At 37.3% G+C, this 15,885-nt stretch overlaps 2 protein-coding genes and 1 pseudogene across 3 annotated transcripts; 2 read left to right on the top strand and 1 right to left on the bottom strand.

Annotated features, from left to right (window-relative positions):
* Positions 1-1,099: 1,099 nt before the first annotated feature.
* Positions 1,100-4,211, top strand: LOC131003109 (40S ribosomal protein S11-like; annotated as a pseudogene).
* A 2,268-nt stretch (positions 4,212-6,479) lies between these two features.
* Positions 6,480-11,271, top strand: LOC131003103 (leucine-rich repeat extensin-like protein 5). 2 transcript variants are annotated; one of them, XM_057929581.1, is made up of 9 exons: positions 6,480-6,739; positions 7,476-7,775; positions 8,123-8,248; positions 8,330-8,369; positions 8,461-8,543; positions 8,943-9,020; positions 9,108-9,161; positions 9,265-9,396; positions 9,484-11,271. In XM_057929581.1, the coding sequence occupies exons 2-9, from the start codon at positions 7,482-7,484 to the stop codon at positions 11,062-11,064; spliced, it is 2,388 nt and encodes a 795-aa protein (XP_057785564.1). In that variant the 5' UTR covers positions 6,480-6,739; positions 7,476-7,481; the 3' UTR covers positions 11,065-11,271. The 2 variants fall into 2 exon arrangements, with proteins under 2 accessions (XP_057785564.1, XP_057785565.1); XM_057929582.1 differs by lacking the exon at positions 6,480-6,739 and having other exon boundaries at positions 7,638-7,775; positions 8,026-8,248.
* A 267-nt stretch (positions 11,272-11,538) lies between these two features.
* On the bottom strand, positions 11,539-15,885 carry LOC131003104 (uncharacterized). The gene is made up of 5 exons (XM_057929583.1): positions 15,736-15,885; positions 13,474-13,874; positions 13,331-13,393; positions 12,032-12,204; positions 11,539-11,887 (listed from the first exon to the last, which is right to left on the bottom strand). Exons 2-5 carry the CDS (start codon positions 13,796-13,798, stop codon positions 11,693-11,695), a joined length of 756 nt encoding a protein of 251 aa, XP_057785566.1. The 5' UTR covers positions 13,799-13,874; positions 15,736-15,885; the 3' UTR covers positions 11,539-11,692.

Raw genomic sequence — 15,885 nt, 5'->3', positions numbered from 1 at the left:
GGGGTGGGGTTGGGGTGGGGTGAAATCTTATGCGTATTTATATGAAACTTTATGCATTTTTATATGAAAGTTAATGCATTCTCGTATGAAACTTTATGCGTCTAAAATATACCTATTTTGAGAAAATATAATTTTTTTTTTTTTTTTGAATTTCGAAAATTACATTCCAATTTTACCCCTCTCCAGATTTTGCCTTGAAATGCCTTGCCACGTGTCACCATCTTGATGCGCCACATGTCATAAATGTGTGGTCTAGATTTGGATCTACGGATCTATTATAAGCATAGGGATCCACCGGAACCCAACCCTATATATATATATATATATATATATATATATATATGAGAGGGCTACAGTAAAAACACTTCTTAAAATATAAATATAAACGTTTTTAATGTACGAATTTTATCCAACAGGGTTACGAATTCATCCAACATGGTTACGAATTGTGAAAAATAAATTTTTGCTACCTTTGGGATTCGAACCCAGGACCACGAATTCATCCAAAAGGGTTACGAATCAACCGTAGATCTTGATGATCTAAGGGCTGAAAATCATTTATATTTTATACACTTAAGAGTGTTTTTATTCTAGCCCTCCCCTATATATATATATATATATAGGGGCGCGCTCCAGTGAGACCCCCTATTTTTCGTGAAACACTAGGACAATGAATAAGACATATAATACTAATGAACAAAACTTATACCTAACGAACAAGATGTATATACTGGTGAAAAACAAAATTTAAAAAATTGTTAATGAATAAGACATATATACTAATGAACAAGACAGTATATACTGATGAACAATGCAGTATATACTAATGAATAATAAAATTTAAAATATTTTGCTCCCTCCAGGATTCGAACCCTGCAAAAAAAATTCTCCCTCCAGATACAATATCAGCCATAGGATTGATAAAATAAACGCACCAGATCGTACCCCTAGATCTCACTAAAATTAGGGGGTCTCATTGGAGCGCCCCCCCATATATATATATATATATATATATATATATATATATATATATATATATATGTATATATATATATATATATCGCACATACAATTTTATATATTCGGTCTATTTTTATAGATGGAGAAAGCGTTTCTGAAGCAGCCCAAGGTATTCCTATAGTAAGACCTCGTAGTCGTTTTGGCTAATCATAATTATATATTATGTACATAGCACTCGAAGAAATAGTGGAAGGGTAAGGTACCAAGGAAAGGTGGCAACCACTACTAGAAGAACATTGGATTAATGTTTAAAACTCTACACGAAGCAATTGAAAATCTAATATAGTTAATTTTAATTCTTTTTTTTTTCCCTTTTTTTTCTTCATTTTTTTTGTCTATTGTACTTAATTTGCTGCTCAAATATTTTGCTACCGTGCTTTGAAAGACCATTCTAGTATTTAGAGAAGATTGTTATTGATTATGATATGGCGATTAGGTTGATCTTTTTCAATATTTCTAATGTTTAATTTGTCATCCATTTGCTTGTTGATGTTTGGAATTGATTCATTTGATGAGCTTTTGGCATGTGAAATGTGTTGGTGTTGCAATTGTGTATTAGTGTTTATCAATTAGGCTTCTTGTTGTATTTCTCTTTATATTAACTATAGGTTAAGAGTTGGTATTATGGTTACATTTGTTTAATTGCAGTACTTTGGCTATTTTTGGACTTTCATAGTTACAATTTGCAATCTCGCTTTTTAGTCATATATTTGCCAATGGAGCATATGTTATGATATGCATTGTAGTTGCACTACTATTATGTCCATCGTTAGGGGTGGCAGTGGTATATATGACATGTGTTCGCTTATGTTTAAACACACCGCAAATGCACAAGTGCTATTGTGTATAACAACAAGCAAGGTCGTATCCATAGAGATTGATTCCTAATGATTACTACTCTACACTATTATCCTCTATGTGGATGACAGAAAATAAGTTTTGGTTTTGAACAATAAAAATAAATAAAAGCATATATAAACAAATTCACACAAGCAGAAAGAGAGAAAACTATGAAGAATAAATACCCTAAGACAATGATTTCAACATATTCAGGAAATCAGAAAAAATCAATCCAATAATTAATGACAAGTTATCCTAAGACAATCTCAAATCTAGTCTATACTCACTCTCATGACATACAAACCGTGGATTACATGCAAGGCTATCATCTGAGATCACCCTTAAACATATAACTCCTAAAAGTGCCTAGGATTAAAGTCCTCACAAAAGTCTCAAGTTCATTTGACTAATATTGACAAGCATGTTTTGTACATGTGTTCTTAGTTCAGGCAATAATAATCATCTCCCTATATCAAATTAATGACAATATAATGCAAAATTGATGGCCAATCAATAAAGCAAACAATAAGCACAAGAACACAAAAAAGATAAAAACAAGTCTTGATTAATTGAATTAAATAAAGTCAGAAAATCATCATCTATTTACTACCAAAACCCTAGGATAAAAACGTACTAGCCACACATAGACATATGAACTATCAATGAAAAATCAGGAATAAAATAAATCATCCAATAATAAAACCTGTAAAGCTATGATGAATCTTCAATTATTGCTTCCAATCTTCAAGCCTGTCGTGTCTTCAAGTTCTCCAAGTGTAAATATGAGCAAAGGTGAAGTCTCTAGTCTTTTCTTGAAGCTTTCAAGGGATATTTATAGGCCATGGTGTCAAATACAATACATGACCCGAAAATACTATTAAAAGCCCAAAATTCCGCAAAAACGTGGAGAAAATAACGAGTTTGGTGACCCATCCGGCGATTGCTGCCTGGGTCGACGTCCCTAAGCCAAAAATTCTTCTTAGGCCGGTGGTCGTCGCGCTTCCGCTACTGTGCGCGACTTTCTTATTTTGGTCATATCTTTCTCGTCCAAATTTTGATTTGCAATTTGTTTTGGCTCACGAACTCGTATCGAGATGATCTACATCTTTTGTTTAAGATCATTCTTCTAAATTGTGCTTCAATATTTCTGTAAATTCGCTCAAGCAAAAATGAAGTAACAAGTTCTTGACAATAAACCATTATACGCTCAAATAAACCATCAAACATACAAAATCATTACAACTAAACATCAAATATGACATACCAAGAGGCAAAAATGCATGTTTATCAACATGACTGCACAACACTAGCACAACATGGTAGCAAACACTAATTACAGATAGTTGATAAGATAAGGCTTATGGATTAAATTATGTGCATAATACAATAAAATGGATAACATGAAAACACGACATGATAACACTAGTTGCCACCTCTCCTTATTATTAGGGTTGCTTACATGTGCTTTCCTCTATAGACACATGCTTTGGATGCAGATGTCCTAATATTATATAAGTGGCAAATTGATTATTTTCTTTATATATTGCCCTTAATTCGCTGTCATAGGTTCTCATATTCACTCAAGAAGATGTTTTGTTTATCAATTGACTTTTGGATGAGACAAAGTTTGGTCATTTAAAGGGTGTATGAAGTAAGCTAACATTCTCCCGATCAGTTGGGAACACAATACCTGATCGTTTTTATAGCGATAAAGCTCCGTCATTAATAGATTAAGGTTAAAGGTTGTGCAATATGAAGAAAGATAATTAAGATCTAATTATCTGGAGTACAATATTAATCTGATATCTGTGTGGTTTTATTTCTTATATTTGGAGTGATTACTTTTTAATGAGCTCAACTTACATTAACAAGAAATGCCCAATCGTTGGCGATGTATCTATTAGAGGCTGTATCCTAGCTGGTACCTGTCATAGTACTAAAATGATGAGAACTATCATTGTTCACCGAAACTACCTGCATTGGGTGAAAAAGTACCAAAGGTATGATGAGCCTCTATACAAAACCAACTATATTAATGTGTTTTGTAACAATTTTCTGTTTTTAATTGGTGGGATTGCTTCCTCTCTAGATACGAAAAAATACATTGAAATATCCCCAGTGCACATATCCCCCTGCTTCCACGTAAAAGAGGGTGACCATGTCATAATCAGCCAATGCAGGTCATCATCGAAACCTAATAGATTATTCTATTGTCAAATCTTGTAAAACTAATTGCGACCTCTCTATATGTCGCCTTGCGGGCATCTATTGAAGACTATCAGGTTAATGTTCTTAAGGTGATACCAGCTGATTCTTCCGGTCTCGGGAAGAAGGCTTTTACAGCAATGTGAGCTATATATGCCATCTGGATTTCATTTTGGTTGTTGAAGAAGATTTTGCAGTAATGAGTTGAAGGTTGTGTTCACTTGGAATTGTTTTTGTTCGTTTAGTTGGAACCTTTTTATGTTTGTTAGCTTAGAATGCTCATTTTTGTGAATTTTCCCCTTTGAAAATTGTTGGTTTTAAAAGTTTAATATTTTCAAAAGAACCATTTCTTAATAGTTGTTGGAAATGACTGTCAACTTCAAGTGTGATAGAAACAACATGGGCTTAATTTAGAGAAACAACATGAGCTTAATATTATGACTCTAAATAATGTACATCGATAAATTAATATTCGCCTATAATGCGCTCTATGCAAAAAGTTCAATGATCATTTAACTTAGCTATGTTCTCTATAATGAATGAATTCAATATTGTAATGCAAATATATAATAGTACAATGCGATGGGTATAATATCATAGACTATATAAAGTACTATATTTTCGTCTTTCAAAATTATGTATTTATTTCTGTAAAAATATTGAACTTTCATCAAATTTTGATTTTGCGTATAAACTTTAAAAGGTAGCGTGATAATTACCGAACTTCCATTAAATTCTGGTTTTGCATACAAACTTTAAAATGTAGCGTGGTAATTACTGAACTTTTATCAAATTCTGATTTTGTATACAAACTTTAAAAAACAGTGCAGTAATTATCGAACTATTGATTTAATTTGCTACCAATCGAGATTCCGACCAAATTTACTATTAACATGGCTAGCCGAATAATCTGATTTTGCATAATTGCAAATAGTGGTTGCGATGTACATCACATATGACGTTTTATTCCTCGTTGATTATGCCATGCCAATTCTTCAGCTAGCCATGTTCGCACTAAATTTGACCGAAATCTTGATTGGTAGTAAAATCAGATTAAATCAATAGTTCGATAATTATCACACTACATTTCAAAGTTTGTATGAAAAATCGGAATTTGATGAAAGTTCAACAATTACCACGCTACATTTTAATGTTTGTATGTAAAACTAGAATGTGATGAAACTTCAGTAATTACCATATTACCTTTTAAAGTTTGTATGCAAAACTACAATTTGGTAAAAGTTCAGTATTTCATAGGAAATTAACCATTTTACCTTTATCATTTATGCTTATTTACCCATAATCAAATTAATAATACATACAATATGAAACTTTTTATTAAAATCTATATTAAAATATTATCTGCATAATTTTTTAAGGACAAAAGAAGTATATATATATATATATATATATATATATCTCAAAATAAATACTCCCCAAGTCCCATTATTTATGGCCTATGCCTCTCCGGCACGGAGATTAAGGAGAACAAAATTAGAGGTAAAGATGTCCAATTATGAGATTAATTAAAATTTTACTCAAAATTTTCGCCGGCTTCTTTTTTTGCAACAAGATCAGAAACTCAAATATGTTAATTGGAGTTGGAGGCTCAAATCTGGATCGTCGATTGGTTGAAGATGAAAATTGGAGTCGGAGGCCCATTACGAATAAATAAAAAACAACTAAAAGAAAAATAATTGAAGAAGAAAATTTGAGTTGGAGGCGCAGATCTGTTATAGAAAAGAGGCAACGAAAAAAATAACACTGCCATGGTTGCAAATCACCAGTTGCGTTACGACAAAAATTGCAACGCCGTCCGGGTCGTCAAGCCAAGATACGGGTCGGATGCCAATGCCTAATCCATTATCTCAGAAAGAAACAAAAAAGATAAAAGAATCGTCACACAGCCTCTTCAATAATTCATACTTCAAAACCCTAGTACCCAAACCCGGATACATCGAGACTCGAACATAATTAACGAAATAGAAAAAAGCCAGCAACAACATAAAAATCAGCAATAATCAGAAACATGTCATGTTTCCCTGCAAGCATCGATCGGAGGTGCGGCGAAGGCCGCGATGGGGTGGAGCAGCGGTAGTGAGGGGCGGTGGCGAAGGGGCAGAGCTGAAGAGATGAAAGAAGGGTGAGGCGGCGAGATGAAATGTGAGAGAGAGTAGAAAGCATGAGATTGAGGTAAAAAATTAGGGTTTAGGTTTAAATAATTAATTTAATTTAATTTAATTTTTAATTAAATTTTAATTATGGCCTAAAAGAGAAACGTGCATATTATTTGGGACGATTAAAAAAATACATATCATAAATAATGAGACGAGGGGTAACTTTTTTAATTAAAATAGTTTAGTTATCCAAATCATCCCCTACAAATATGTAAGAGAGGATCGTGCATTTCATGTGGGCAAAAGGAGAAACGCAGTAACAACTAACAAACGCACACTTAAACGAGGGAAACTACAATTAAAAATTAAAAACAGAAAAAAGGTCGGAAAATCCCTAAAACCCAAAAGCAGCTAAAATTCACTCTTTTCACAGGCGAGCTCTGAAGTCTGAACCCTGAAGAGCTGACATACAATTTTCCCCAAATTCCTCCATTGCAGTTTACACAATATTCCTTATCGCACATACGCCTCTGTGTACCTCAATCCCGTCTCTGCAGGTATGGATACGTGAATACCTAGATTCAATGTTTAGTGAACTTGTTAATTTTATCTGTTTCTTTTTTTTCGGGATTTTTTGGTGGAGAAATGAGTGGATGGAGATTGGAGAACGAGTGAGGCTTTGTTGTTTTGTACTTTTTTGATCGGGTTTCGAGTAGTTGAGGAAGAAAGTATTGGAGGCTATAATCAATTTAAATTCGAGGGCTTCCATGTCTTGATTGAACTGTCAATCTATCATTATTTCACCTTTTTTTTCCGCCTTTTTTTTGTTTAATTGCTCATTTGGATTGAGGTATTTGGAAAATAAAGTTGTTGTTTAGTCATTTTTACTAATATTTTGTCAAGAAAGCGTAGGTGGTGTAGGACTTTTTTGTTTTAGTTTCATGTGTTCCTTGGATTCGCGGGGGAATATCCTAGCATTTGATTATTAAACTTTACAAAGATTTTTGCATGCACTTTGTGTAACATTACGTGGAATCGCAAGAGTTTCCAATGGATTGGGTGCAAATGGAAATAACGAACATCTCAAGTTTGGCTTTTAATTTTGGATGAATCCATCGATGTACTTTTGGAAGCAGTTCAATTTAAAGTTTAGCTGTGACGTTGACATTACTGCTGTCCTTGTTGTTAGTTAATAGTTGTATTGCAATCACAATTTGTATAGATAGGTACACAAAATCATGTGCCAACTCCTTTACGCATGATGTTTGACTAATGGTTGAGGCATGCTTGCAGAGCAAGATGGGCACAGAGGTTGGGCATGCTTCTGCAGATATTCAGACGACTATAACAGTTCCTCCACCCACTGCATCCACAAGCGGCCCAAAGACGTCTATGTTTGCAAAAAGATCTGGATTTGTTATTCCAAAAAACAAGCTGTCAGGTTCATTGGTTCCTGTATTTAGAGGCTCTAAAAAGAGAGATGCTGATTCGATCAGTGAGGAAGTTACTAAGCAGGTGCAGAGGAAAACCAAATGGGGACTTGATCTAACTATGGATACCACTGTTCGGAAAGGAAGAGCCTTGGCATATCAGGTATGCAGAATTCACCTTCCATGTTTGATAACTTTTCGTCAAAGATCTGAGTAAAGCTTATTCTATGCATCTTCTCGTTAATTTTCTTGAGTCCTAGTTTTGATTTGTTTTGGAGTTCTTAGTAAGTAGGGGTTCACGTTAATAGGTTAGGTGCTTAGGTTGGAGGCACTATTGCCCCAAATATATGGGGGAGTTAATTGCTCTGTGCAATTTAAGAAGTTCCTTTTTGCATTGGGTGCAAAAATGTCAGTGTCTTCTTTGTGAGTGGCTCGCATCAACTTCACATGCCAGGTGCCTCTTAAGTGATGATATTGCTCTGCCTTTGTGATGGTACAAATTTTGGACAGACTCGGATTGATCAAATATCTCAAATAATGACTTTTGGGGTGCTGGAACTTGAGGATAGTGAAGATTTATTTGCTACATCAGAATCTCACCATTGGAAGGCATCAGATCATCAGCTTAGCCGTGAGGTAGTTGAGTTTCAAGGCAGTCTTGCTTTACTCCTATTCTTTAGCTTTCACGATACTTACACTATTAATAATGTATTGCAGGAATTGGAACAGCTGGAACTTGAAAAGCGTGAAATTATAGGTACGAAATAGAAATCAACATGAATTGCTGTTGTTACTCTATTATAGTCTCTTTTGAACTTCCATTTCTATATTTGCGTATTATATTCCAGGTGAAATACTAAAATTAAATCCAGCATTCAAGCCTCCTACTGATTACAAACCTCTGCTGAGAGAGGCAAAAGTTGCAATTCCTGTGAGTGTAAATCTTTACATGCACATTGCTTCTTTTTGTTATGTATGAATTCTTTTTGTGCATTCAATGCCTAGCACCGGCTCTAAAGTGCTAACTTGCCGCATCTACAAAATCAGACATGCTTCTGAACCTGTTGCAATAATTTTACCTTGAAATTATTTATAATGCAAGGGGAAGTGCAGCAATAGAATCCTATCTTAAGCAGAAGTAGAAAGCCGGGTGGTTTGCTTATCTTTAATGATTTTCCTGTGCAGTCATTTTCTTACTGTTTAGACAAGATTATAGTAGTAATGTTACCAATTAATTCATTTATGAGAATCTTTGCAGTTCCTGTATGTTTATGAATAAAAAACAAAGTGTTTTGTTCTTAATAAAAGGCCTGTGTAAATCTGTCTGCAGATAAAAGAACATCCTGGTTACAATTTCATTGGTTTAGTATTTGGCCCATTAAGTGATACTCAAAAGCGACTGGAGAAGGTGTGTACTCTTCGTTCTTCTTTATGTTATGCTATGGGATCTATACTCATGTTCACTAATGTCACAAGACACAACTATGCAAACCAGGAAACAGGAACCAAAATTCAAGTTTATGGCACAAAGTCAGATACAGGAGGGCAGGTAATTGATTGGAGACAGTATTTGTCTACCATGTTTTCAGTATGTATTCTCAACTTGACATAGATTTTCTGTTTCACATTTATTTTTGCCTGTACCACTGTAGGTTGAAATTACTCCTGATGGTAAAGAAATTGACAATGCTTATGAAGATATGTATGTAAATATAGCAGCGGACACATATGAGAAAGTTGATGCTGCGGTGGCTTTGATTGAACTGCTAATCACCTCAGTTTTGGTATGTCCTGAAATCCTGCACCCAAAGACATAGCAGTTTTTACAGTTTCGCATTGTGATGCTGATGTTATTCATGCCTTGTATCTAGATGAATCCAGTGTCTTCTTCAACTACATCGACTGTAGCTCCTGATGATAATGTGAACACTAATCGGAGTCAGAGCACGCCCAGCTCTACTATGGCACCTGCACTGACAAACCAAGAAACACCTCAGCCGTTTCCTGGGTCATTACCACTTCCTCAAGGCCAGTTTCCACAATATCCTCAAACCTGGTTTCCTGTAGGTCCAACTCAAAATCCAACATATCGGCAGTCTGGATTTGTCAACCCTTCAAATGCTTCTGCAGCATTTCTCAATAACACTGGCCAAGTATCTTCATCGCCCTTACATCACACAAACATGCCCTCATTGTTTGGTCCACGACCAGTCATACCTGCAAGTTTTAGCCCGGTCCCGCAAAATCCTTCAGCCGGATCTGGACCTCAGCCATCATACATGCAACAGCCACCCCCACACGCCCAAACTGGTGGACCTCAGCAACCATACATGCATAAGGCCCCCCTGTCAACCGGGTGGCCTGGCCCCCCCCACAACCTTCCTCTAACATCCAAGCCACCTTTCTCTGCTAGTGAATCCGCCAGATGGTTACCTTCTCCAGTGAGCACTTCAGCATCTCAAGGTCCAGCCAACATTATGCAAGGACCACCGGTGAATCACCCCAATGATATGATTTCACCTCTATCCGCTGGAGCCCAATCTTCTGGGCCAGTAGCTAACCAACAATCACGAGGCTTCTCTCCCATGCTGCCATCCGCAGCACCGGAATCCACACCTTCATCAATGGGACCTCTACAGCCTGCTATACCCCACATGGGAATGCACCCACCACCCTCAAATGCTGTACCGGGATCTGCACCTATGCCTTTTCCGATGCAATCTTCAGGATCACTTCCCCAGCCTGGAATGCACAATTCTTTTCCGGGTAATGCTCCAAATTTTGATTCCATAAGACCTGTTCCTGGGGCAATTCCACGACCTCAACAACCGAGTTCTGGTGATTTTACTTTTCAGCCTCACCGCCCGCCCAATGCAGCTTCTCAGGTTTGGCTAACCAATCAAGCTGCACCACAGAATATAAGACATCCTGTTCAATCAGGCCAGGCATCTTTACCACCTCACTCTCCACATATGAGGCCTATGATGCACAACATGAATCCTTCTCCCATGCACGGTTTCCCAAGGCCTCCGGCTAGTCATCAGATGAATCAACCTAGGCCACAGATTCCTACCAACTTTGCTGGAAACTCGACAAGTTCCCTTCCACCTAGACATCAGATGATGCCAGGGCATAATGCCGGAGTCCCAAATATGCCACTGAGGAACTTTGCTCCACATCCTATCAATAACTCTCTGGGTCCTTTTCCACCTAGGCCGGGGAGTCAGATGCATGGGCAGGAAAATCATCTTGCTCGTCCGCCAAGGTTCCCAACTCCACATCAGCATTTCGGTAACCACCCCGGAAGACCATTTCCTGGCCATCAAGTATACGATCCATTTGCTCCGACTGGTGCTCCTTTCAACTCTCAAATGGGTGGCAATGCAGCAAGGATGCCCAGTGAGAGTGATCCAGAGTATGAGGACCTCATGGCTTCTGTAGGAGTTAAATGAACTATATATACAGAGATTAGTAACTGCTATATTTTGAGAATTGTTTGTCTACAAATCTTTTGAGATTCTTTTGTACCGTCCTTGGATATAGAGAGAAAATCATTAGGTTTTTGTAATTGCAGGTTCTGTATTGTTGAAAATTTATCACAAGCTTCATATAAAAAGAAAAGAGTATACAACATTTATGCTCTTGCCCTTTTTTTCTAACTGGAAAGCTTATTTACTAAGCAGATCAGCTCTCTGAACTTTTTTTATTTTACTTTTGATAGATTAGTAATATTAAATAAAGAAAATTAAAGGCCATACGCTACGGTGGACTCGAATCGAAGACTTTTGGCCTTAGGTATTAACCACTCTACCGCTTGGCCAACACACAGTACATTAATTTTGTGTTATTATATATTGAACCGAAGCAGTATGACTTCTCAAAAGGGTAAATATAGAGTGAAAAATCAGCTTGTAAGTTCGAGAAACTGAGAAAATTAGTTGTAGATTATTTCCTCAAATGTACTTTAAAATGCAGCAATAACATTAGAAACGTTGAGCCAGAGAAGTTCTTAGTCACCGTAGTATACTAATATGTACAAATTAGAGGATCCATAAAAGAAAAAGTTGTAAATACGGATGTTCAAACAGAAGGGCCAGATCTAAGCACCCTCTCAAGTCTCTCAGCCTTAGAGTAATCGTTTTCGGAAAGAGGCCCTGCTGGAAATGGTGTGATTTCCACAGTCAGATGTGGCGTAGGAAGCTCGTCAAACAAGGCACGCACATTGTTACAACATACGCTCTCTCCATGAGCACTTTCCCTCCTAATCTGACAGCCCTAGAGGAAAGAAAGATTACGAAAGAAAAGCTTAGAAAAAATAATGAATAGCCAACACTATGTGATATGATGATGCAAGGAGAGCATGTCAAAGTCGGCATAAATTAGAGAATTGAGCATCAGTTAACAGAGGTTAGGATTTACCTTGTGTGATGTGGCATCTCTAAAATGATCATCATCCGACAACACGGATGCAATGGCTTTAAGTAGACGCCTTCCCTCCGGTTTAGAGGGCACTCTGTAATTGCGCCTGAGGGTACCTTTCGTCGTGGGATGCCATTTGCCCACCAGTTTTCTTCTTTCAGCTGCCTCTTTTTCTGAATAAAGTTTACATAAGTGGATCCCTTAGCTTGGAACATTAGGATATGAGGAAACATGTATGCTTCTTAGTTATGGCTAATTGCATATTTGAGAACATCTGACTTGTCAAACCAGGGGATGATAGTATCTCAAAGTAAAAACAATCCAATTAGTTATGCAACGAGAAATATGCCTATTCAGTCATGAATTTGAATTCGCACCATCGCCTGTATATCGAGCCCATAGCTCAGACCTTGCATAATTTTTTCTTTTCCAAAAAGAGTGCTACTATTTCTTTTTTAATGAATGAACAAATAGCTTTAAAGATAATGTGATTGTGGACTCAAACCAGAAGTGCACTAATTTCGTTTCTTCTTTAAGTCATCAAGTAAATACTGCAAGTGCCTATCCTATCCCAGAGATGAGCTTCTTTTTAAGTGTTCATTAACCTAGCTCGTCGCCAAAATCTACAACATTACACATTCTAGAGACCCCACAAGATAGTAACATCAAAATGTCTACTCAAATGCAGCCCTTACATTTATTTGAGTACGAGCTAAATATACACGTATAGATATGGAATGAAATTGGTAGGTTGCCATACCTATCTTCCCAACACAAAAGGAAAGATAAAGTAGGGGTGGGTCCATTTAGCCCCAACAACAATAACCGGAGTTCTACAGAAGATGATAAGGAATTATTAGCATGAAACATTAGGAATGTTTCACTTTCGCCTGTGCACTATAATAACTTCACACCAAAATCAGCACTAACAGAAGAATCTATATTTACACATAAAAACATGTACATCATAGAAGAATTTCTGCAGGAATAGCTAATCAAGTTTAAAGGGAACGTGTATAGGACACCATCTTTCATAGCATATGCACACATTTAAAACACCAAGATCTTTATCGATAAGGTCAAAGCCCAAATAAGATGGCATTGGCAAAAATTTCAGTTTGTTCCATGTTTGATCAACTGTTCCATATTGAAGGATTTCAGCAAATTTAATGACAATACCAGCAACAGACGCAGCAGAAGCAATTAAAAAATGATACTACTAGTATATAACAAAGAAAAAGGAAAGGAACACAAAAGGAAAGAAATTATCCAAGGAATTTGAAGAAAGCCCACAATTACCTGGTTTGCTCAACTCCTCAAACCACTTAGAGAACCCCAAATCCACAGCTCCACTTTCCATATCTACCAACAAATATATAAAAAAAATCAAGTCTTGGACCAAAACAAAACCACTTCTTCACACACACACTCAGATGAAGTACCAGAAACGATTGGATTGTCGGCAGATCCAGCCAACCCAGTTTTCAAAAGAACATAGAAAATGCAGAGGCGGCCGGCCCACAATACTGGGGCCTCCACCAAAGTGGCAGATGGCGTTATTGATCTGCTGCTACCATTACTGTTATAGCGCCAAGTGTTTGCTGATATGCCGCAGAGATGAAATCCCCAATCGAGAGGAGGTAAGAAGGGGGTTTTGGTAATAGAGAATGAGGAGGGGTTTTGCGTCGGATTCTTGGAGGTATATAAGTACCGGCAGCCAACCGGCGAGGCGAAGGCGGAGGCAGCGACGGTTGTTTGCAGAAGCATTTCCGAGAAGAAGAAATAGAGCGACTGTATGCCGTTGGTAAAAAGAATTTCGTCAGTTACACAACTTACACTTACACTTAGGGGGGTGTATTAGTTCAAGACTTATGTAGATTTTAAAAGTCCGTGGATTTTAAAAGTCTATAGAATTCTCACGGATTCTTTATGATTTTGAATGAATTCTTGATCGGATTTTTAAGGAATTAGCAAGAATTTGTCGTGATTTTCTTGGAGTTGAAATCCACAAAACCAGCGAGCGTGGAGATCTCACGAGCGCTGCAAGCCCCGCGAGCGCTGGGTTCACGCGAGCGTTTGAGACCTAGCGCTCGCTGAGGATGAGCGACCGCTGGCTTCCAGGAAAAAGGGAGCAAATGTAATCAATTTTCAAACAGTTGCTATATGATTTTTGATTTGACCCAATACAAGTATACATTACTCCTATTAGCTAATTAATAAATTTACTTACATACAGCTGGAATCTCACTTACTCCCAGTACAGTGGTGGGCAGTGGGCTCCCTTGTTTAGTTACTGCACCATTTAAAAAAACATGAGAGAGAGAGATGAGGCCACTTTCAGATGTTATCTCTCAACCACGATTTCATCCATGAAGCTCAGCGACCGTGGCTCCTCATCTGCTTGTTTCCAGACCTCAATCCTCCCAAAATCAACGGAACAAAGGAAAACGCGGAGACTCCATCACCCGTTCCCTTCGAATTCGACAACCTATAATCCAGAAAATAACTGCACGGCGGAATATCAATGCTCGAAACGCTGTGCGTCAGCTCATGATGCGGCGTGTGGGGCTCGACGGCAGCGTTCTGACACAGTAGAGACGCTTGGCGGAAGTAGGCGAATCGCCGATCCGTGCTCTTTGCGAAACTGAAATCGCTGGTGTACGAACCCGGCGAATCGGCGAGCTTGCTGTAGTTGAACGCCGTGTGTTGGTACTTCGTTTGCGAATGATCAGAACTCAAATTCCCAGCGACCGCTGGGTTCCAGCGAGCGCTGGATTCTTGGCCGCGGGTAGGGGTGAGCATTCGGATTTCGGATCGGATTTTTGCCTGATCCGATCCGATCCGAAAATCCGAAATTTTCCTAACATTCAATCCGATCCGAACCGTATTATCCGAAAATCCGAATCCGAAAATCCGAAAAATTTCGGATAAAATCCGATCCGAACCGAAAAACCCGAAATGTGAAAAAAAATTCGAAATGTCAAAAAAAATCCGAAAACCGAAAAAATCCAAAAAATCCGAAATAGATGTCAAGCTAACATATTAGATAATTACAATCAAATTAAGGTCATAATTAACAAGCCATTAATTATAATCAACCAAAATGGGAGTATAGAGTTAGAATTTAGAAATATTTAACTATTTAAAAACTAATAATTATATATATTTATTTATAATATTATAATATTAATTATATTATAAATATAATTCGGATTTCGGATTTTTTCGGATTTTTAAGGTGCCAATCCGATCCGATCCGAAAATCCGAAATTTGCTTAAAATTCAATCCGATCCGATCCGAAAATCCGAAAAATCCGAACCAAATTTTAAATTTCGGTTTGGTTCGGATCGAATATTCGGATTTCGGATATTTTGCTCACCCCTAGCCGCGGGCGCTGGAACTCAGCGCTCGCTTAAAACTTCATGGATTTCAATTCTCGTGGTTCTTGGTCGGATTTCGTCGTGTGTATTTTTTGGATGAAATCCATTAAAGTCATTCCGGATTTTAAGTCAATGGAATAACGAATACACCTAGATTTGTATGGATTTTAAAAAGTCTTGAACGAATACACCCAGATTTATATGGACTTTTAAAAGTCTGGAACGAATACACCCAGATTTCTGCAAACTTTTAAAAGTCTTGAACGAATACACCCAGACTTTTAAAATCCATGGAAATCCATCAAATTCCACAACGAATACACCCCCCTTAGTTTTAGCTTTTTCAAGCACTGCGATCTCTACGTCGTCCTTTCCTTTCCCATATTTCTTAGTCTTAAAACTTATCCGCCAAATTAACGTGCAGAAATTCCCTCATCAAAGAAAAAGAAAACAAAAGTGTTGTAGTGAATTAA

The sequence above is a fragment of the Salvia miltiorrhiza genome, unplaced genomic scaffold, assembly GCF_028751815.1.
Source record: "Salvia miltiorrhiza cultivar Shanhuang (shh) unplaced genomic scaffold, IMPLAD_Smil_shh fragScaff_scaffold_71_2, whole genome shotgun sequence".
Lineage (NCBI taxonomy): Eukaryota > Viridiplantae > Streptophyta > Magnoliopsida > Lamiales > Lamiaceae > Salvia > Salvia miltiorrhiza.
The sequence above is the reverse complement of the archived record's forward strand: the minus strand, read 5'-3'. Positions and strand labels throughout refer to the sequence as shown.